General features: G+C 46.6%; 1 protein-coding gene across 1 annotated transcript; it reads left to right on the forward strand.

Annotated features, from left to right (window-relative positions):
• The first annotated feature begins 7367 nt into the window (after positions 1-7367).
• LOC119317748 (rRNA-processing protein fcf2-like) lies at positions 7368-10716 on the forward strand. Its single transcript, XM_037592244.1, has 5 exons — positions 7368-7752; positions 7841-7901; positions 9536-9610; positions 9718-9833; positions 10230-10716. The coding sequence occupies exons 1-5, from the start codon at positions 7514-7516 to the stop codon at positions 10336-10338; spliced, it is 600 nt and encodes a 199-aa protein (XP_037448141.1). The 5' UTR covers positions 7368-7513; the 3' UTR covers positions 10339-10716.
• Positions 10717-22876: the final 12160 nt, after the last annotated feature.

A 22876-nucleotide genomic window follows, 5' to 3' on the forward strand; every position in this document is an offset into this window, starting at 1 on the left:
GGCCACGTCGGCGGCCGGCACCGGAGTTGCTCCGGTGACCCAAAACGCGGCGGCGCGGCGCTGGAACGCGTCGGGTTTCATCTACGGTGGGTAGTTTCACGCGTGCTTGGGCGCGTTCGAACGAGTAGCAAGTGCCGTGTCTAGTGGTGGTGGTGGTTTCGCCGGAACCAGACGGAAACTATGCTAGGACCTACGGCGGTAGCGCGATCGGGTCCTCGACGGGAACTATGCTAGGAGGCACGGGGAGGCACGAGCTCGAGCTAGTTGGGCTCATGGGAGCACCAGGAGCTTGATGTTGTGCCCAGGTGAGCGCAACAGGGGCTATGGCCACGGCGGCGAGGCGATCCGCGGCGACGGGCTCACGGCAACGGCGACGAGGTAGCTACGGTGCGCGAGGGGTCAATGAAGAGGAGCAAGGGATGGAGAAGCTCACCGCGCGGCTCACACGTAGGCACGTGACGGTTTAGGAGCTGCAGAGGTGGCGTCAGAGACAAAAGAGGCGACGGCGATCGGAGATGGGGAACAGCGGATTCCCAGTGCTGTAGTGCCTCCAGGCTCCAACTGCGACCACTAGACGTTGAGGAAGACGATGACAAAGACGACGGACGCGTCGACGAAGCGATGCGGTGGTTGTGGCCGCGGAGACGAGTGAGGCACGGCGGCGACCTCGTCGGCCTCCTCTCCAAAACGAAGGAGAGGGAGAGAGAGAAGGGGGAGAGTCGGTGAGGGAGAGCCAGGGGACGGAGAAGCGGGAGTGGCGGTAGGTGAGGGGGAGGACTCGAGGCGTCTGGGGGCGGCGACCTTATCCCCTCGTCAGAGCCGGCGAGGGGGTCCGGTGGAGACGCGCATGCACGGTCGCTCGTATAGTGGGGAGGGGAAGTGTAACACCCTCGATGCGGCTATATCTCCCACGTGTCGAAGCACGACTTAGAGGCATAACCACATTGAAAGCAATGTCGCAAGTGAGGTAATCTTCACACAACCCATGTAATACATAAGGGAAAGAGATACATAGTTGGCTTACAATCGCCACTTCACACAATTACAAGAATAAAGCATTACATCAACCAAATACAATCAAGGTCCGGCTACGGAACCAAAATAAAAGAAGAACCCCAAATGCGACACGGTGCTCGATCGACCCCAACTGGGCTCCACTACTGATCAACTAGAAAGAAACAACACAAAGGACAAGATCTTCATCGAGCTCCTCCTGAGCTTGGTTGCGTCATCTGCACAGACTCATCGACACCTGCAAGCTGGTTTTGGGAGTATCTGTGAGTCACGGGGGCTCAGCAATCTCGCACCCTCACGATCAAGACTATTTAAGCTTATGGGTAAGGTAAAGGTATGGGGTGGAGCTGCAGCAAGCGACTAACATATATGGTGGCTAACATACGCAAATGAGAGCGAGAAGAGAAGGCACAGCACGGTCGGTAAAAGTATGATCAAGAAGTGATCCTAAACAACCTATGTCAAGCATAACTCCAACAACCGTGTTCACTTCCCGGACCCCGCCGAAAGAGACTATCACGGTTACACACGCGATTGATTCATTTTAATTAAGGTCAACTTCAGGTTTTCTACAACCGGACATTAACAAATTCCCATCTGCCCATAACCGTGGGCACGGCTTTCGAAAGTTCAAATCCCTGCAGGGGTGTCCCACTTAGCCCATCACAAGCTCTCACGGTCAACGAAGGAATAGACCTCCTCCCGAGACATTCCGATCAGACTCGGTATCCCGGTACAACAAGACATTTCGACAGGGTAAAACTAAACCAGCAACACCGCCCGAATGTGCCGACAATTCCCGATAGGAGCTGCACATATCTCTTTCTCAGGGCACACTCAGATGAGACTAGCTACGAGTAAAACCAACCCTCAAGTTTCCCCGAGGTGGCCCCGCAGGCAGCTCAGTTCGGACCAACACTCAGAGGAGCACTGGCCCGGGGGGGTTAAAAATAATGATGACCCTTGGGCACGCGACCCCCAAGGGAAAAGAAAAGGCTAGGAGGCAAATGGTAAAACCAATGTTGGGCATTGCTGGAGAAGCTTTACTTAAGGCGAACTGTCAAGGGGTTCCCATATAGCCCAACCGCGTAAGGAACGCAAAATCCGGGAACATAACACCAATATGACGGAAACTAGGGCGGCAAGAGTGGAACAAAACACCAGGCATAAGGCCGAGCCTTCCACCCTTTACCAAGTATATAGATGCATTAATTAAATAAGATATATAGTGATATCCCAACAAATAAGCATGTTCCAACAAGGAACAACATCTCCATGTTACAACAAGGAACAAACTTCAATCTTCACCTGCAACTAACAACGCTATAAGAGGGGCTGAGCAAAGCGGTAACATAGCCAATCAACGGTTTGCTAAGACAAGGTGGGTTAGAGGCTTGGTTCAACAAAATAGGAGGCATGATAAGCAAGTGGTAGGTATCGCAGCATAGGCATAGCAAAAGAGCGAGCATCTAGCAAAGCAAAGATAGAAGTGATTTCGAGGGTATGATCATCTTGCCTGAAATCCCGCAAGGAAGAAGAACGAGTCCATGAAGAAGATAAACGGACGTAGACGAACGGATCCTCACAAGCGCGACATTAACGGAACCAACCCGAAGAAGCAAACACCGGAAAGGAAAGCACACACATAGTAAACAACCAACACATCAACATGGCATGATGCACAATCGAGTATGATGCATGTCCGGGTTAATGAGGCATGGCATGGCAAAGTGCACAAACAATCCTACAAATTAAGTGGAGCTCAATATGCAACGAGTTGCATATTGATGAAACACCACGTCGATTATTTAGTTCTCTCCCGTTTAAGTACTCAACAATATTAAATGTTGGTTAACATGGCAAGAGGTGGGGCATAACAAAACTACACCATCTAAACCATTTAAATGGGGCCGGATATAACAAACAACAACTCCGGTAAATCCCCATATGCCTTAGTAATTTATTGCAACAACAGTTTAAACATTTCAATAGTTGTTATCATGATGCGGATGACATGGACAAGTTTATGCAATTTTTATTGAAGTTGACAAGAGCAATAAGAAGCATTGGTCACCGTGGCGGAAACAAAAGGGGTGCCACGACAACGATACCGAAAATGATGCCACGGCAACATATCGGTTCCGATAACTCGATTGAGATGTCGGTGCAAAAGAAAGTGCGGAGAGCGTGCCATGCAAGATGGTGGGGTGATCCCGGTTACCGGGTTCCCACGTGTCGACGACAAGGCAATGAGGAACGCGCAAGGAACAACTCGGACATGGTGCAAAACACGGGCATCTCATACAACCCACATTCGTTCTCGGAAGGTCATCTCGGGGTTATACCTTCGAAGCGTGCATTTTTGAAGTGAATCGGTTCGGAGGGGAAGTAGTCGTTCTCGCGACGGTAGTGGTTCACGTTTCAAAGAGGAAGTAATTGTTCATGTTCCGTAGATGTTCGGGGTCACGACAAGGAACTTGACGTCCATGGGGTCTTCGCGGGTGGACGGTAGTGGTACACATTTCGTAGACGTTCGAGCCATCTGTAGCGGTACTTGATGAATCCCGAAACGGACTTGGCGTCTTCGTGCGTAGGGGTACTTGGCGTTTCTAGAGACGATGGTAGAGGTACTTGACGCGTCGTTGTGGTACTTGGCAAAAAATCACAGAGAAGATGCTTGGCGGTCCTGGTATGGTCTTGGCGTCCATGTAGTCGATCTTGCAGATCTTGACGGTCCAACACAAAACATCACAAGGGGCCTCGGGGCGGCGGCAGCAAGGAGACGATGGTGGTGGTGAGCGGCAGAGGCTCACCGGAGAAGCTGGTGGCAACTGGGCATGACGCGATGGGGCCCCTGGTCGCCGTAGAGGAAGCAGAGGATGGCGCAGGTCCAACGGCTGGGCTCTGGCGAGTCCCCCATGGACCGGGACGAGGAAGCCGCGGCCTCGGGCGCATGTGCAGGGGAGCACCGGGTCGGGAGGCGCGGGATACGCGCCGGGCGGCGAAGCGGAGCAGTGGACGGCTCCATGGGCCAGACGGCGATGGGATCTGGGCGCAAGCAGGGATGCGGTGGTCGGGGAGGTCTCGCGTGCGGGGCGAGGAAGGGCGAGGAGAGGGGCAGCGCGAGGTGGAAGAGAGGAGTGGGGATCGGGCTGCGAGGGAAAGATGGGGGTCGGGCACGAGAGAGAGAGATCGAGGGAAGGAGGAGGTCGAGCGAGGAGGAGGCAGAAGGGATCGGGCGAGGCGCTCCTCTCGTGCGTGGTGACGGCGCGAGGGAGGAGACGAGGGAGAGTGGGGGATCGGGCAGGGGGGGTCGGGCTAGGGTTAGGAGGGATTGGTGGGGGCGGCTGGGCCTTGGCCTTGGGCCGGCGCGGGAGGTTGGGAGGCCCAGGCTGCTGGGCTCCTTCTCTCTCTCTCTCTTTCTCTAATTCTCTTTTCAAAACAGAAAAATAAAGAGAAAGAAAAAGGGAAGAAAAGAAAGGTTAGAGAAAGAGTTGGGCACGGGGATAATTTCCACGGACTCGTAAAAATGTGCACGGTCCATGAAAAATAGGAGTGGCAAGATTGCAGGAATTAAATTCAAAATCATTTGAATTTAATTCAAAAGGTTTGAGCAAGGACTAGGAATTAGAGGTTTCCAAAAATGTTGAGGTTTTAGGAGGAGCCTCGATAAAAGAGATGAGAGATATTGGCAAGGTTTGAAGGTCAAACACGAAGAGGAAAAGACATGGGGAATTATTGCACGTGTGTTCGTGGGTGATTCCGAAAATGGAATATTTAATATAGCTCCCTACACATATTGGGAGATATGTTATAAAGAGAATTTCACCATGTGAATATCCCTCGATTTAAATGGACCGAAGATCCATCCGATTTTATTTGGTTGAGTTAAGAAAAAGAAATGACAAGATGGCATGAAGACATGATGCAATGCACATGATGTAATGATGAATGCAAAGAACCAAACAAAACACACGACGGAACCCGGAAATATATGGAGGTCTTCTCGAGCATCGGTCTCGGGGCGTTACAGGAAGAAGACAAGGGAGGGAAGGTGGGCTGGGCCAGTGCAATGGGCTAAGGCCCAGAGGGCAGGGGGCTTTCTCTCTCTCCTCTGATTTTCCTTTTTCTTTTCTTTTTTTGCAGCTTTTGCATTTTCTTTTAGCCACTAATGAATTTTGTAAAATATGTAGTTGGTCCCAATAGTTAGTATGCATTGATCCTTACTGCCACAAAAATGTTGGGAATGTTTTGAATCCCTGTGGATTTATTCAAAAAGAATAGGGCATTTTAAAATGTTGTTTTGGCTTTGTTAAAAAAGCATTAGGCCCATTTAGAGTTGATGGTGATGTTGTGTTCCTTAACAACAAATAGTTTCGGATTATTTGCTAAAAGGTGAACATTTTTCCAACAACTTTTGATCAACTTCATTTTGCACTTTGAAATTGAATAGAATTCAGAGAAGGAATTTTGAAGGAGATATTATCCCAACCTGATCATCATTGCAAATCTCAGTAGCTTAGCATCATCATGATGGATTACTGTAGCACCCTTACATAGGGGTGTTACAAGCAGGTTTGTTCGCTTGTCAAAATTCCCAAATCAGAGATATATCTCCGAATCAAAGAGTAAATATTCAAGAGGCTTGATACTTCATCCGCTCTTTTTAGCATTTGACATTTTTAGGGAATTTTAGCATTTGACATGAAAAACAACAGGTTGACATCTGTGAATAAGAGATCATGACAGAAAATAGGCCCACCACAATCGTGAAGTTTTAATTCCATGTCCTCAAGAAGATCTACGAAGCCATGTCCCAAAAACCCCACGTCCGCGGATCTCCTCCTATAGCCCTTGGGAGCTTCCTATTTCACGTGCAGGTTGCTGGTTAGTGACCTACCAGAAGTCCACGCTAGATGACCGATCCGTTTTCCGTACCTTTCGTAGTAGTTACTCGCCACTAGAAACAGGATTTATGAATTCAAACTTCAGGGAAGGGATAGGGTGCCGTGTTTTCCACATCTTCTTCGGACTTGATGCACAAATAGATGGAATAGTAGCAAATAGCATATTTCTTAGTCTCCTTTCCTTTCTCTTTTCGGGAGCAGAGCTGAAAAAAGATGGGAAATTCCAATGATTCTGAAGGTAAAGAAAGACGAATCCTAGCCTATCTGAGTTCTTTATAGCTCTTTCACCTCTTTTAGACTCTTTGCAATGTTTCCCCTCCCATGCATCCCTTCCTCTATGTGGCCCAGCCCATTCCATTTTTTCCCACATGTTTGATTTTCTTTGATTTTTGTTTTTCCTTTGGTTTTCTCTTTTTTTTGTCTTCTCTTTGACTTTGATGGTTTTTATTTTTCATTTTTTTCAGATTCGTGATTTTCTTCAAACTTATGTTTTTTTTAATTCGTGAAGTTTACCCAAATCCGTGAATGTATTTTAAATATCATGACCTTTTTAGAAAGTCACACATAAAATTCAAATTCATGAACAATTTAGTGTTCATGAATTATTTTAAATACAAGATATTTCTTAAATTCTTGAAATTTTTTCTAAATATGAGAATATTTTTCATATTGATGAACATTTTTTTAAATCTGAGAACATTTTTGAAATTTTGGAGCAATTTTTGAAATTCACGAACAATTTTTGGATCGGAGACCAACTTTAAATCTGGGAATAATTTTTGGAACTAGCAGACATTTCTTTTGAATTTTTAAAAAGTTTATGAAAATTTCAAATATGTTTTTTGAATTCACAAACATTTTTGAAATTCAAACAATTTTCATTTTTTGAAAAATCGGGAAACACTTCTCCAATTCGTTAACATTTTTTGGGAACTGTTAATATTGTTTTAGAAATTTAGAACATTTTTATAATCCATGAACGTTTTTTAAAATCCAAGAATTATTTTTAGAATTTGTAAATATTTTTTTGGAATCCAAAAAAGATTTTTCAAATTCACAGCTACTTTTAGAAATACCGGAACATATTTTTCAAACTCGTGAACCATTTTTGTGTCCATGAAAATATTTTGGATATTCGGACCATTTTCTGAATTCATGATTGTTTTTTAAATCCGAGAATATTTTTCAAATGTGAACATTTTGAAATATGAGAATAGTTTTTGAAATTCATAACATATTTTCAAATGACTGAACTTTTTTAAAATTCGTTTTTTTACCCTGAACAGTTTTTGTCGATTTTGTGGTTCATGAACATTTCTTAAAATTTGAAAAACAAAACGAAGAAAAACAAGGGCCGCGTCTCGCGCATATGGGCCGGGCCGAAGCGCGCGCAGGGGCGACGAGGGGTTCCCCGCGTAGGTCGGGAAATAGGAGGTCTCTAGCCCTAGTCCCCTCCCCCCTCCTACCCCGCCGCCTCATTGATTTTCCTCCTCTTCCCCCTCCACCGCCCGCCCCCGCCGCCGCCGCGTAACCCAACAACGCCGGGGCAAGAGAAGGAGCAGCTATCCAAGCTTACAAAGGCTCAGAGAGCGATGTCGTCGTCGGCGGCAGCGCCGATCGGCCTGTCGTGGGCGCCCCAGCTGCCTTCCCTGGCGGCGGCCGGCGGCGGCAGCAAGAAGGGCTCGGCGCCGACCCCGAGCATTGACGCGCAGGAGTCCCTCTGGAAGCCCAGCAACCAGCTCGTGGACGGGCTCTACGTGCCCCCGAGGGACCCCAGGAAGGTCAACAAGATGGCGAGGAAGAGCGTCAAGGACACCACTGGCAAGGGCTGGTGAGTTGAGCCCCGCTTATGAATTGGAAAATTTTCTACTGGGTTCTTGGATGGGTGGGTGCTTATGATTTGCTGCGTCTTTTTCCAGGTTCGACATGCCGGCGCCGAGCATCACTCCCGAGTTGAAGAAAGACCTTGAGATTTTGCAGGTATGGTCTTACACTTAGGTGTGCTGTCAGTAGTAGTAATTCAGTGTGGGCCTCCGTTATGTAACTTCGGAAAACAGAAGAAAAAAAACGCCTGTTTAATTTAGAGTTTAGGAAGGTGATCCTGAATTCCTGACGGGCAAGCATTAGCCATTTTGTAAGTGTGCAGTAGTGCTTGAGTGAAAGTAGTGATGTAAACGCTATTATATTTCTTTACAGAGGGAGTACTGTATTAAGGATAGCTAGGCTTCTCCTAAAACAAAGTACTACTGCTTTCGTTTTGTCTGCTCTCAATAGAATGAAATTTAATCATTAAGCAAGCATGTACTCCCTCCGTTCCTCAATATAGTGCGGGTAACTTTTTTGTCGATATTCCAATATGTAGTGCGTATTAGCTACTTTCGACGCTTTTGGACGGAACTAGCCCCGCAACAGAATTCCCGCACGCAACGCTCGCCTTTATCCCCTCCCTCTGGTTCCAACTCCACGGCGGCGGAGATTTCAGGAGATGGAGGCCGGCGTCTCCGGCATCTCCGCGTCTGCCTCCAGCGTCGCTGTGTCCACGGCCGGCACATCCGGTGTCGTCGCTTCCGTATCTGGCGTCGTCGCGTCCGTATCCGACGCCTTCGCTTCCACGGCCAGCCTCCGGCGTCCTCGCATCTGATACCGGTGTCTCCGCCTCCACATCCGACGTCGTCGCGTTCGCATCCGCCGCCTCCGCGTCGACGGCCGGCCTCCGGCATCGTCGCATCTGCTGCTAGTGTCTCCATTGCCACTGTGCCCCTGGCCTGCATCCTGGAGAAGGAGCTCCAGCACGAGCCCACGGACGCCGGGGAGCAGGGCCACCAGCTGCGGGAGCTCGGCGCGCGCGTGGAGCTCGTCCACCAGCCGCCAACGCACCCAGCAGGCGTGCCCCGAGTTTCGCGAGCAGCGCGCGTGGCTGTCACCGGCACCCTGACGTCGCGCGTCCACGGCCGGCTTCTCCACGTCCATGCCCGCATCCACGTCCGGCGTCAATCGATTTCCTCTGGTGCCGGCTGCCCCTTTCTCGGTCTTCTTCTCCAGCACCGGTGAGCAGTTCCACCTTGGGTCCAATGGAGATGCCGATTTCACAGCTGCTCCTCAACGCGTGCATGGCTAGCGCCGCCACGTCCTTGGCTCGTATACCCGCTTGACCGCTTCCCTTGCCGGCTTTGCTTGCTGGTCGTGGGCGCTCGCGAGCGGCAGACGGAGGCGGCCATCGTACTAGTACTAGTACTCCTTGGAGCGTCGAGGCCAACGTACTAGTACTACTAGTACTCGCATTGGAGGCTGGGGGCTTTCTCGTCCAAAATGCACTGCCAGCGCATGCATTGGTATATGAGATAAAATCTACGCGCACTAGATTTCGGAATGGAGGGAGTATGGTTTAGTGAACACTTAGCATACCACATTTGCTTGTCAACATGCAGCATCTTTGGAGGCTTATCTGATAGTATTGCAATCTGGTTGGACTGTGTTACTTTTAAGAACCGAATATCGTGAGTTGAAATACTATGTAAATGTTGAACCCAATGTTAGACAGGGCCATCTACTTATTCTTTGAGTTTTTATGTTTTGGTGGCTTAAGCACAATATGCTCGACATATGTTTTGCAGCTGAGGCATGTAATGGACCCTAAAAGGCATTTCAAGAGGTCTGGTAAATCCAAGGCTCTTCCGAAGTATTTCCAAGTAAGTGGTCTAATTGCGAGCTTTATTAAATATTTTGGCCATACCATTGAAAAGTTGTGAATGCTCATCAGTAGTTAACAAACTGAATATTTTGATGATGGGTTTAGGTTGGAACGGTTATTGAGCCTGCATCTGAGTTCTACTCAAGTAGGTTGACAAAGCATGAAAGGAAGCAGACCTTGGTTGATGAGCTGTTATCTGACCAAAAACTCAAGAACTACAGGTAAGCCCATCATCCTTTTCTATCCACATGCAGTGATACTGGAGTCTTGTTGTCACCTGCCAGTAAAAGTTTTTGTGTATTAATTGCATATGGCCTCCAGATCGAAGAGTTCATCGGTTGTTATACAACAACAGAACCATACTGTAAAATAGACTAGAGCCTTTCCTTGGTTTGGAGCTGGGTTGTGACGCAGCATTCGAGCAAATGAATCACCATCTACTTTTGAAGTTTGAGGGGATAGATTCAACCTGTAGCATATCAGAAGTTCTCCAGTCTCTGAAAAGAAGAAAACTGAATTTATACACTGGATTTAAATAACTAAAGTTGGTAGATAATGCATCTTTTTCATTTAAGAATTCCTGAAACTGAACAACATGGCTCTCCGTTAAATTGCAGGATGCGTAAGGTAAGGGAAATTCAGGTGGCCCGGACACCCGGAGGCAACCAGAAGTGGAAGAACAAGGGCAAGCAAACTTTCAAAAGGGCCAAGGACAGGCGGAAATAGGATCAATGTAAAACAAGGAAGAACAGAAGAACGGAGCCAAAGAGAAATGGGTGAGCACGGCTATAGGTTGTGCACTCCAGTGTAATGTGGTGAATTCATGTAACTGAACGTATGGAACTTTTCTCGCCGCACTTAGAGCGATGAGATCAGAGTTTGAGGGGATGATGGTCAAAGCATTGTAGTATCTGAACTTGAGTTTGGCAGGATGCTTTCGCACAAACAAAAAAACTGATCTTGTGGATGTTCATCTACTGATCAGCAACAAAAGAGCAGGGGAAGTGTGTAACATTTGCAAACATTCTGAATCCTGGTATAGTTCCATTGCGAGGAACGTTATGTGCCTGTTTGGTTGCTTGTATCAAAATTTGTGCTCTTGCATCTATGGCCTGACTTAGCTTGGCTGAATAAACAACCTCTGGGCCATGTTGTGCAATTTATTTCGTTTGGTCCCTTGCATCGCACTGTTGATCAATTTTGTGTCCGTTGTGTTGTTTGGACGGCATGTGTAGTGTAAGTGTGAGCAAATGCAAAGCACAATTGTTTGGTTGTGTGCAATGTGTTGTTCTGCTCACCCCTTTCAAAAATGGTGATCTTAGCACTTGCAAGCACATAACACATTAACATCACATAAAACACACAATCAACACAACACATTAGCAATTACACAGATACCTACATTAGAATGGTACGATCTTGACTACGAATATGTCGCCGGCAAGCATGAGGTCCTTCCAGCAGAAGTTGCTCTAGCACTGCACCATCACCACCTTGTTGCGCAACTGCTGAACCTGCACCCATTAGTTACACCACTTGCCAGCGGCAAGCGGCACGCCACGAGACAGCCGAATGTAGAACCACCTCCTTGGGACAGGCTGAAAAGCCTTTAGGACAACCAGGAAGGCGAGGTCGTCATCGTTCTTGATCCACACGTAGAACTGGTGTGGCACTGGTTCTATTGTCTTGTGCTCAAGCTTTAGCCTGCGCCCAAGCATGAGCAGAGACATCGCCGCCGCTACCGGCTTCCTCCTCCCCGACATCTCGATCCGCAGATCACGTCCTCCAAGACTTTCGGTGGAGGGCGCCACCACCGATGACATCCCACTCGGTCTTCATCACCTTGTTAGTTAGGAAGACACAGGTCAGTAGCATAGCAAAATGGACTATCTACCATTACAGTGTACATCAATGAACTGATCGTGGCAATGTGCATTAGTATGATCAAATGAACTGGTCATAGCAATGTGTGTTTCCTTGATCAGTGCACTGATCATAGCAATGTGTGTTTCCTTGATCAATGCATTGATCATGCACATTATACACATGGACACATAGCAAGCACACATACCAATCCTAGCCTACACTGATCATAGACATGCACATTCTAGGCACCCAATCCTACACTAATCATAATCATGAACATATACTATGTTCGTAGCAATCCTAGCAATCAGTTGAATCGGATCCTAGCAATCCTAGTAAGCCTAGAAATACTAGCAATACTAAACGGGTCATAGTCCTCACCGCTTGGATTAAATCGAATCAAATCAAAACAACCGCCCCAAAAACCTAACCAGCCCAAAAATCGAATATACAAAGAGAGATGTATGTTGTACATACAGTGTTCACCGCCGTTGGAGCTGGTGCCACCGGAGGTGGAGCAGTCATGGACAACGCTAGAGCAAACCCAGAACAACGAACCAACAAGGGTGGATGTGCCGGCAACCGCAGTCGATGAAATTGCCCCTGCCGGTGCCGCATCCGATGTAGCGACGGGAGCAGCATCGGATTGTGCCTGAGCAAGGGAAGAAACCCCTCGCAGGTGGGTCAAAATCCCCTCTCCTGTTGTGACGGATGTGCCAGCACCCGCAACCCCCATCCATGCCGCCATCGTCCCTGCCGCAGCACACGAACTACATGTCGTCGTTGGAGGAGCAACGAAGGTTGATGGGCGATCGATAGCCGAGGACCGTGGCCTTGGACAGAAGGGGAAAGGGGACTTCAGAGTCCTCGCCAATGGCGTGTTTGGTTGCCCACAAAATCGCAACCATGCCCAGTTGGTCCACGAAATGTGTGTTTGGTTGCGAACGCAGTGGGATGGCTCGCATATGCAAGAAGCTTAAAGCAACCCTCGGCCGCTTCGCTAGAAATTACCGAATTGGCAGTTCGACAGTTTCTAGCGAGCCAGGCTGAGGGCGGCGCAAGCTCGCACGCGAGAGGGGGAAGGGAGAAAGTGAGTGGGGATGGCGAGAGATCGAAATTAGGCGCGGAGGCACGGTGCCAAAGCCAAATCTAGGCTCACCCCCCCCGCCAACACCACCACCACCCATTTACTCGGTCACTGCTACCTCTAGGACAGCCACTTCCTCTATCCTCACCACCAGCGGCGGCGGCGACTCAGATCTATGCAGGCGGCGACGGCAGATCCGGCAGTAGGAGCTGCTACTCTTCCATTTGGCCACCATCTGGTCGTCCTTGACTCAGCCATGCCCCACCCTTCGCCGTCCTCGTCTCCGATGCCGATAAGCAACATCCCCTCTCCCCTATGTTAGGTACGTTGTTAGGCCGTCAGGCAAGGTGTACGTTCGATTTCCCCATTGCTCAACGCACCCTCGATGTGGACTAGGTTATGGACGCACAGATGCGGCTAGTAGTTCAGACAGGAGCACTGATAGCTGTGATTCAGGCATGCGTCATGTTCATGCACAAGAGAGTTGTTCGTCGTGATGAGAGACCTATCATCAGATATGCTCCAATGCTTATGCGGGAGCAGGAGAGGATCACCAATCTGAACTACATATACAACTACAACAACACAAAGGCTCTATGGATACATAGAATGAAAAGAGCACCATTTGCGAGACTTGTCCAGACCTTCAGGGGTAGGGGGCTGCTAGAAGATAGCGTCCACACTAGTGTGGAAGAGCAAGTCGCCATGTTCCTTCATGTTGTTGGCCATAACCAGAGGTTCAGGGTTATCCACAACATGTTCAGGGGATCAATGGCGACCATCTCAAGGTACTTCAAGCAAGTGTTGTATGCTGTTGGGGAGCTCAGAGGAGAGATGACCAAGTCATCAACTAGATGGACTCCTACCAAGATTCACACTAGCCCAAGATGGTATCCATACTTCAAGGTGAGCACTGCAGTATGTAGTTCATTGCTTGATATGCTTGGATTGTTCAAGGTGAGCACTAACACAATCTTGTATTGCCATTTCAGGACTGCATTGGGGCAATAGATGATACTCATGTCACTGCCAGAGTGCCGAGGTCACAAGCTGCAGCATACAGGAGGACGAAGCACTACACAAGGCAGAATGTGCTTGCTGATGTTGACTTTGATCTGAAGTTCACTTATGTGATGGCTGGCTGGGAAGGGTCAGCACATGATGCTAACATACTCAGTGATAGCATGAGTCGCCCTGATGGCATCAACATCTCTGATGGCAAGTTCTACCTAGGAGATGTTGGCTATGCATATCGGTCAGGTGTTCTTCCATCCTTCAAGAAGAAGAAGAGGAGGGATGATGAACTTTCCCCATTCAGCCATTTGGCTCTTAATAATGTGTACTGTCATTTGATAGCAGCGGATGAACCGTAATTTGTTTCGTAGCTAGAAGTGAAGCTGTTAAGATTGTGTGTGATAAGGTCACCACTAGTGAGAAGTGGTGACAACACCTAATTCAGGTTGCAACCAAACAACGTGTCCTGTGTGCGCCTAATGCTATGCGGCCAACCAAACATCGGGTCAAAATTAATTTCCTCATGCATCTAACCTATATACGATCAACCAAACAATGTGCAATTGGTGGTCTATAGGCTGTTTTTTTTCTTCAGCCAGGCCCAACTGAGAAGTCTATGCAAACATGTCAAAATCAATGCAGGCAGCCAAAGGCACCCCAACTGAACGGAGTCCATGCCTACCCCGAGGATTGGGGCGACAAGGTGGTGGAGCGGCTAACAGTGAAACCGAAGCGGCAGTGAGAGAGTGAGGTGTGAACGGGGTTTGGGCGGTAATCGCCAAACGTAGTGCATGGCAGTCTCACTCTTTTTCCTAGAGATAGCCGTTGGGGGCTAAATTTCGTGTTTTGACCCTTTTATGATATCTATTCGAGATCTGACCCTAGTCTGATAAAATTTCGAGATCTGACCCTTTTGCTATTGTAACATCCCAAATTTTCAATTTGGAATGTTATACATTAGGTCATCATGCATAACATATTTTATTTTGCTTTTGGTTTTGATCCTAGAAAAATCCTAAGCAACTCAAGGACCCACAGAGAGAGTTGGGGATTTCGTTATTTACGTATTTGAGTTTTCTCAAATTATGTAAACAGGATCATTTGATTTTATTTATTTTATCATCAATTATTTCTATTACAAAAAATATGAGAGAAGGAATAAAATGACTTTCCCAAAATATAGAAATATTGAAGATTTAATAAAAAAATCAAATAAGATTTATTTCGGAGTTTTTCGGTACTTTTATTTGAATTTAGGAAAAATGCGCGTTTTTCAAAGTTGTAGTTTGGGCCCAGATAAATGTTCACCTTATCGGGCTTGATTTTAGGAACCCGGAAAATTTTATTTCGTGATTTTTGGAGTCCGTTTAGTATTTCTTTTTATTTTTTTTCTTCCGAGCGGATTTAAAAAAAACGCGTAACCGACTCCGGGCCGTACCCGACCAGGAAACCTCCGCCCGGGGCGCCTTTCAATAGCGCCCGAGCCGGCCCGAGGAGAGCCCAGCCGCCGCCGCCTAAACCTAACCCTAGCGCCGCCCCAGCCCGCCGCAGCCGCCCGCCGCCGCCGACTCGCCGGAGCGCGCGCTTTTCGAGGTTCGCCGCCGCTCCATTTTCTGTGCTGTAAAAAAAATTCTGTTTTATTTTTTTTAAAAAAAATTCTGTTCGTCGTTTTTTTTTCGTCGGATTTTCCGCGGTTATTTTCTGATCGCGATTTCTGATCCGATTTTCGTTTTGGTATAACTTTTCGCTCGTTTATCAGAATCAGACGATTCAAGCGCCTGGAGTTTCGTCTCGAAACCCTCTTTCCGAATAATCAACTTAAACAAGTTTTTGCTACTGTAAAATTTTCCCTAGATCTAGATTACTAGAACGAAGTTGTTTTCTTTCGCCGTTTGTTTTCTTTTGCTTCGTTCGATTTGATTCTTTTGCAAACTAGGGTTCTTAAGTTGAATTTTCTGGTTAGATCTTCTATTTGAGTTTTACCTGTGCATTAGATGAGTACTTATTGTATGCTTGTTGTTTGTCTGCGATAGAAACCCGGAGTGCGCCGCCTGTTACTTCGAATCTCTAGGTTACGCGGATTATCAGCAAGGCAAGTAACACTTTGATCATACCTTTTCTACAACCCAGTTTTATTGCATTAAATCAATCCTCACACATTGCATGATTAGGATCTAATTAAACTGTGGGATGAGAAGTAGATGAGGTAGTACCTATTACCTGTTTTCTTATCAAACCTTTGGGAGTTACTTCTACGTTTGCTTATTATGCCATGCTATGTCAGTAGACGTGGATTGGGTGAGTGATATCCATGACAGATGTGAGATTTATAATTAATGGTTTATCTAAGATGGCAACCTAACACACATCTGGGTGGATTGAGGCACCTGGGGTTACCAGGACTTGCCTGTTTTCTTTGGACCACCACCCAGGCTCAAAGGGATCATGAGATTTTTCATACTAGAAACTTCCGTGTGCAGCCACAAGCCATTATGGGCTCTGACATAGTTGACTAAGTTGTGCGAACTCTTACAGTGGTAGACTAGCAGATGTAGAGGAAAGTAGGTGTACCGGTCTACCCGTCGTAAGGTGCTAGCGCTTCTGAAAGACTGTGTCTCGGTCATCCGTCTTCTCAAACACCCTGCAGTGCGAGAAACCAAACGGAGGCGATCGAGTCTTGTGGGGAAAAGTGCGCAAACCTCTACAGAGTGTAACAAACTAATCATGGTTAGCCGTGTCCCCGGTTATGGACATATTGAGTATCTAGTACCTGGATTTTCATGTGAATCTCAACATGTTACTCTAAATTAATTTTGATGGGTTTTAATGATGTTACTTAATTGGGATTGAGGATGCTGTCAACCATTCTCAATGTTTCACAACCACCATGATAGTAATTAATTTTATTCCTTTGAAGTAGGGAAAAATTGGCTTTACGCAAAAACAGTAACCATAGAGCTTTCCACCAGCCAAATATGCATATAGTATAGTTGTTGCATTCCATTACTCTCTATGTGTTACCTTGCCAGCATATTCCATGTGCGACCCGTTTTCGGGCTGCAACGTTAATGTTGCAGACTTTCCAGACGACGATTAAGGAGTTTTTAGGTCGTGGTTCTATACTCAGCGATGCCGTTGGAGTTGATGGACTCACTTATCTTCCAAGCCTTCCGCTGTTATCGTCACTAGATGGCCCTAAGCCATATTTATTGTAATAAGTTCTCTTTTGAGACTCTCGATGTAATAAGTGTGTGATTGCTACTCTGCTATAAATCCTCCGAGTACTGTGTGGTGTCAGCATTACTGATCCAGGGATGACACCGGAGCACAGATATCAGACTGTTTGAGGTCTGGTTGCTATAGAGATGGTATCAGAGCACACGCTGACTGTAGGACATGACCACTAAGCTAAAGACCTAGATCACTACTCACTCTCTTCTCTTCTGACTTCTCATCTTTTCTACTCTTTAAGATGGTGGATGCAAGGAACAAGTTCACACAACCGGATGAAGATACACCCTTTGGACGCCACTTGAAGAAAGTCACTAGATACCTGAACATAGGAGTACCAAGCTTCACGGGAACTTACAACGCCACTTTACCTGAAGAAGAGCGCTGGATGATTTAAGTTCAAGTTCCCGGAAGGACGTTCATGCCAGTCACTAAGCCCATAGAGTTTTCTTTTGATGCACCAACTTGGAGTCTAGGAAAGAGCATGGCAGCTCACATCGCCATGGGACGCATTGGAGAAGTCTACCGCAAGGATCTTAAGGATATTATCTACCAGATTTGTGGGCGCCAAGATGAACACTGGGAGATGATTAGCACCAGGAAAGATAGATCAATTGCAGCTTCTATTCAGGAGTTAAACCAGCACATTCGATGACAAGAGAATCAGATGTGCGTCGACATGATAGATCTGAAGAAGGCTAAGACTAGAATCAAGGAACTAGAGGAAGAACTCAAGGCTACACGCGAAGATTATGAAGAAGAAATTGAAGTATTGGTGGAGAAGAATGACGATCTGATTAAGAAGATAGGAATATTTATGGGAGGCCCGACACCAGTAGATGAAGACGAAGAACCCAAGGAGATTAGCCCGGAGGACTACATCATCATTGACGGCACCGACTCGGAACAAGATAGTAGCGATGATGACTATGTGGATGAAGCAGGAGCAGATATCATGGAGTCTACAACCGTAGAATATTTCTAGTAGACCACCTCATCAGTAGTAGTAGTCCACCATGTAAATATAGTAGTCCAAGCACTTTTGCGATAGCTAGATCGATTGTATGTCCTTGTTTGATTGATTGAAGTGAATTGTTTGTTTTTGCCTCATGTGCATATGGGTAGTGTTTTCTCTTTAGACCCCCTCTATTCTTATATCTCATCTTTTCTAAACCCTCAGATGCCTCCGAGACGTGACCCCGGATTTGCCTTTCCGCCGGAGCTCACCCAGTTGATCCAGTAGCAGAACACCTTGTTGCAGTTGCTAGTTCAGAATCAGAATCAAGGAAACAACAACAACCCACCACCACCACCTGTTGACCACTTAGCCCGTTTTCTTAGGCTGAATCCGCCGGTGTTTTCCAGTAGCACCGAGCCGATAGTAGCAGATGATTGGCTCCGCAAGATAGCTAGGGAGTTGACCACAGCAGGATGCGCAGATGTGGAGAAGGTGAAGTTTGCCGCACATCAGTTAGAAGGACCCGCAGCATCTTGGTGGGAGAATTTCACAGCCACCTTCCCAGTCGACACTGTCACATGGTACCAGTTTCAGCAGGCTTTTCGTACCGCCCATGTTTCAGCAGGAGCAATGGCCATGAAGAAGCGTGAGTTTCATAACTTGCGCCAAGGAGGACGGACAGTTGGCCAGTATGTGGAGGAGTTTAGTAAGCTAGCACGTTATGCCCCAGATGACGTTGCTACAGATGCAGCTAAGCAGGAGAAATTCCTGGAAGGACTGAATGATGAGTTGAGTATGCAGTTGATGGTAGCCACCTTCAACAACTACCAGGAGTTGGTAGATCGTGCTTTTATGATTGAAGGGAAGCAGCAGCAAATTGAGAACCGCAAGAGGAAGTATGGACAAGGAAAGTATAGTTCAGGAGCTCAGCAGAAGCCTCGTTTTACCCCTAGACCGAGAGGACATTTTCAGCATACCCATGGAGTAGGTAGCTCGCACAATCACAATGACACCAAGAATGGTATGGGAATGGAGGAAGCAATGGCCAGAACCGCAGCACCCCATCAACGCCAGCCAAGAAGGACTTGAGCCACGTCACTTGCTATAAGTGTTCGAAGCCAGGACATTATGCAAATGACTGTCCTGAAGGACAAAATGGCAATGAAAGTCCCGGAAAGAAGCCGAACCCTTTCAACAGGGGACAGGTGAACCACGTTAACGTGGAAGAGGTTGAAGCTCAGCCTGATGCAGTAATAGGTAAGTTTTTGGTTAAGTCATTTACTGCACTCATTCTTTTTGATACTGGTGCATCGCATTCATACATATCAAGGGGATTTGTGGAAAAGTATAGCCTGCCCACTAGGACTCTTAAAACACCTATGCTAGTAAGCTCACCAGGAGCGAAGTACATGGCCAGTCAAGGATGTTTTCAAGTGCCATTAAGTATGGGAAGGCATGTTTTCCCAACGGATTTAATTATATTGGAATCCCAAGGTCTGGATGTGATTCTTGGTATGGATTGGCTGTCGATGTATGGAGGAAACATCGATTGCGCCAGTAAGACAATTTTGCTTACAACGCCAGAAGGAAGAAGGATCAAGTATGTATCCCGGCATATACCAAAGAGGACACAAGTAAATTTCCTATCAGGAGTTGTGCAGGAGGAAGTACCAGTGGTAAAGGATTTTCCTGATGTATTTCCCGAAGAGTTGCCAGGCATGCCACCGGATAGAGACATTGAGTTTTTGATTGAGCTTTTGCCAGGCACTGGGCCAATATCAAAGAGACCATATAGGATACCAGCAAAAGATTTGGTGGAAATTAAGAAGCAGATTAAGGAGTTACTGGATAAAGGTTACATTCGCCCAAGTTCTTCACCTTGGGGATCACCAGTACTTCTAGTAGAGAAGAAGGATGGATCGTTAAGGATGGTTGTTGATTATCGAGGATTGAATGAAGTAACAATCAAGAACAAGTACCCACTACCAATGATCAATGATCTGTTTGATCGATTGCAAGGAGCTAAAGTGTCTTCCAAGATCGATTTGCGATCAGGATACCACCAGTTGAAGATTCGAGAACAGGATATTCCGAAGACAGCTTTTACCACCAGGTATGGGCTGTATGAGTATACCGTTATGTCATTTGGACTGACTAACGCGCCTGCCTATTTTATGAACATGATGAACAAAGTGTTTATGGAGTTTTTGGATAAGTTCGTCGTAGTGTTCATTGATGATATCCTGGTATATTTGAAGAATGAAGAGGAGCATAAGGAGCATTTGCGTTTGGTACTTGGAAAGCTCAGAGAACATCAATTATACGCCAAGTTCAGCAAATGTGAATTTTGGTTGAAGGAAGTAGGATTCCTCGGACGTTATATCTGGAGAAGGTATAGCAGTAGATCCCGCTAAAGTTGAAACCGTGACCAAGTGGGAAGCACCAACAACAGTTGGAGAGATCCGGAGTTTTCTTGGACTCGCAGGATACTAACGAAGATTTATTGAGAATTTCTCAAGGATTGCGAAGCCTATGACGGAGTTGCTGAAGAAGGATACTAAGTTCAAATGGACTGAGGAGTGTGAGGCTAGTTTCAGGAGTTGAAGAAACGTTTGGTTACCTCACCAGTGTTGATTTTGCCAGATTAGACCAAGGATTATGAGGTGTATTGCGACGCTTCATGTCGAGGACTTGGAGCAGTGCTTATGCAGGAAGGAAGAGTTGTTTTGTATGCTTCACGACAACTGAAGCCCCACGAATTGAATTATGCCATGCATGATTTGGAGTTAGCAGCCGTAGTGCATGCATTGAAGACATGGAGACATTTCCTCATTGGAAATCATTGTGAGGTGTACACGGATCATAAGAGTTTGAAGTACATTTTCACGCAGAAGGAGTTGAACCTCAGACAAAGGAGATGGTTGGAGCTTATCAAGGATTATGATATGAAATTACATTATCATCCCGGGAAGGCTAATGTAGTAGCTGATGCATTAAGCCGCAAGAGCCATGTCAATACGTTAATGACGAGAGAAATACCCAAGGAGTTAGCAGAAAATCTTCGTGAACTAAGTTTGGAACTAGTTCCGAGAGGCTATGTAGCAGCATTGGAGATTCAGTCTACTTTGATGGATAGAATCAGGGAAGCTCAGAAAACTGACAAAGAGATTGCCGCTATAAAGGAGAAATTGAGCAAAGGAAAAGCTAAAGGATTTCGTGAGGATGAGCACGACACCCTATGGTTTGAAGACCGTGTTTACATGCCCAATGACCCGGAGATCAGAAAGTTGATTCTGCAAGAGGCACATGATTCACCATATTCGATTCAGCCAGGAAATACCAAGATGTATTTGGATTTGAAGGATATTTTCTGGTGGACCGGAATGAAAAAGGATATTGTAGAGTATGTAGCAGTTTGTGACATATGCCAAAGAGTAAAGGCAGAGCACCAGAAGCCAGCAGGATTGTTGCAACCGTTGCCGATACCCGAATGGAAGTGGGATAAGCTAGGCATGGATTTTATCACGGGATTACCAAGGACTCGTTCAGGCTATGACTAGATTTGGGTCGTAGTTGATCGATTGACGAAGGTAGCACATTTCATCCCAGTAAAGACCACTTATGCCAGTGCTCAGTTGGCTAAGATATACATGACCAGGATCGTATGTTTGCATGGAGTTCCGAGGAGCATTGTATCAGATAGAGAAACCCAGTTTACCTCAAAGTTCTGGAAGCAGTTGCATGAGACTTTGGGTACTAGGCTAGAATTTAGTATAGCTTTTCACCCGCAGACAGATGGACAGACTGAGAGAGTCAATCAGATTTTGGAAGATATGCTGAGAGCTTGTGCGCTAGATTATGGATCTAGTTGGGATGATAATTTGCCATATGCAGAGTTTTCTTACAATAATAGCTATCAGACCAGTTTGAAGATGGCACCTTTCGAAGCTTTGTACGGAAGGAGGTGCAGGACACCGTTGTCATGGGACGAAGTTGGAGACCGCCAGTTGTTTGGACCAGATCTGATTAAGGAGTCTGAACAGAAGGTAAAATTGATTCGCGATAGGCTCAAGGTAGCCCAGTCCAGGCAGAAGAGCTACGCAGATTCTAAACGCAAGGAGACAGTTTACGAAGTCGGAGATAGAGCTTATCTTCGAGTATCCCCACTTCGAGGGATTAAGCGTTTTGGAGTTAAGGGGAAGTTAGCACCACGATTTGTAGGGCCATACCGAGTTTTGGAGCGTATGGGAAAAGTGGCCTACAAGTTGGAATTGCCAGAAGAATTGGCCGGAGTGCATGATGTGTTTCACGTTTCTCAGTTGAAGAAGTGTCACGCGGAGATGGCCGACATACCTTTGAGAGACACAGTGTCATTAGAAGCAGTTCAGTTGGATAACAATTTGACCTATGAAGAGAAACCAGTCAAGATTCTCAAGTTTGCTAGCCGAGTTACTCGTAGCAAGGTTATCAAGTTTTGCAAAGTTCAATGGAGCCACCATACGGAGGATGAAGCCACCTGGGAGCGAGAGGAAGATTTGCTCAAAGACCACCCTCACCTATTTTCTAGCCAACCTGAATCTCGAGGGCAAGATTCATCTTAAGGGGGGTAGGTTTGTAACATCCCAAATTTTCAATTTGGAATGTTATACATTAGGTCATTGTAATGCCCGGATAATTTGGCTACAGTAAAACTCTCCTAATGATGTCATGTCATCTACGATTACTGTTACTAATCTTGGGATAATTCGAAAACGCGTCAAATTCAAACTTAAATTTAAAGTCGACAATAAAAGTTCTCAAATATTAAAATAAAATGTTCGGGCTATGTCTATTATTGCATCGGTAATTTTGGTGAAGTAAACATATTTTTATAAAATGCCTAAATGCTTTTAAATGAATTAAAACAGAAAAGAAATAATAATAAAAAAGAGAAAGGCCCCCACTGGGCTTCGGCCCAGCAGGCCGGCCCATTCGACCGCAGGCCCAACCGGCCTCCCCCACGCCTCCCTTATCCCCCCCACGACCGAAACCCTAACTCACCCCCACCCCACTCGCACCACTCCTTCCCCCCTGGATCTGGATCGGGAGCTCCCGATTCCCTCGCCCCC

This window comes from Triticum dicoccoides, chromosome 6A (genome assembly GCF_002162155.2).
Source record: "Triticum dicoccoides isolate Atlit2015 ecotype Zavitan chromosome 6A, WEW_v2.0, whole genome shotgun sequence".
In the NCBI taxonomy this organism is placed as follows: Eukaryota; Viridiplantae; Streptophyta; class Magnoliopsida; order Poales; family Poaceae; genus Triticum; species Triticum dicoccoides.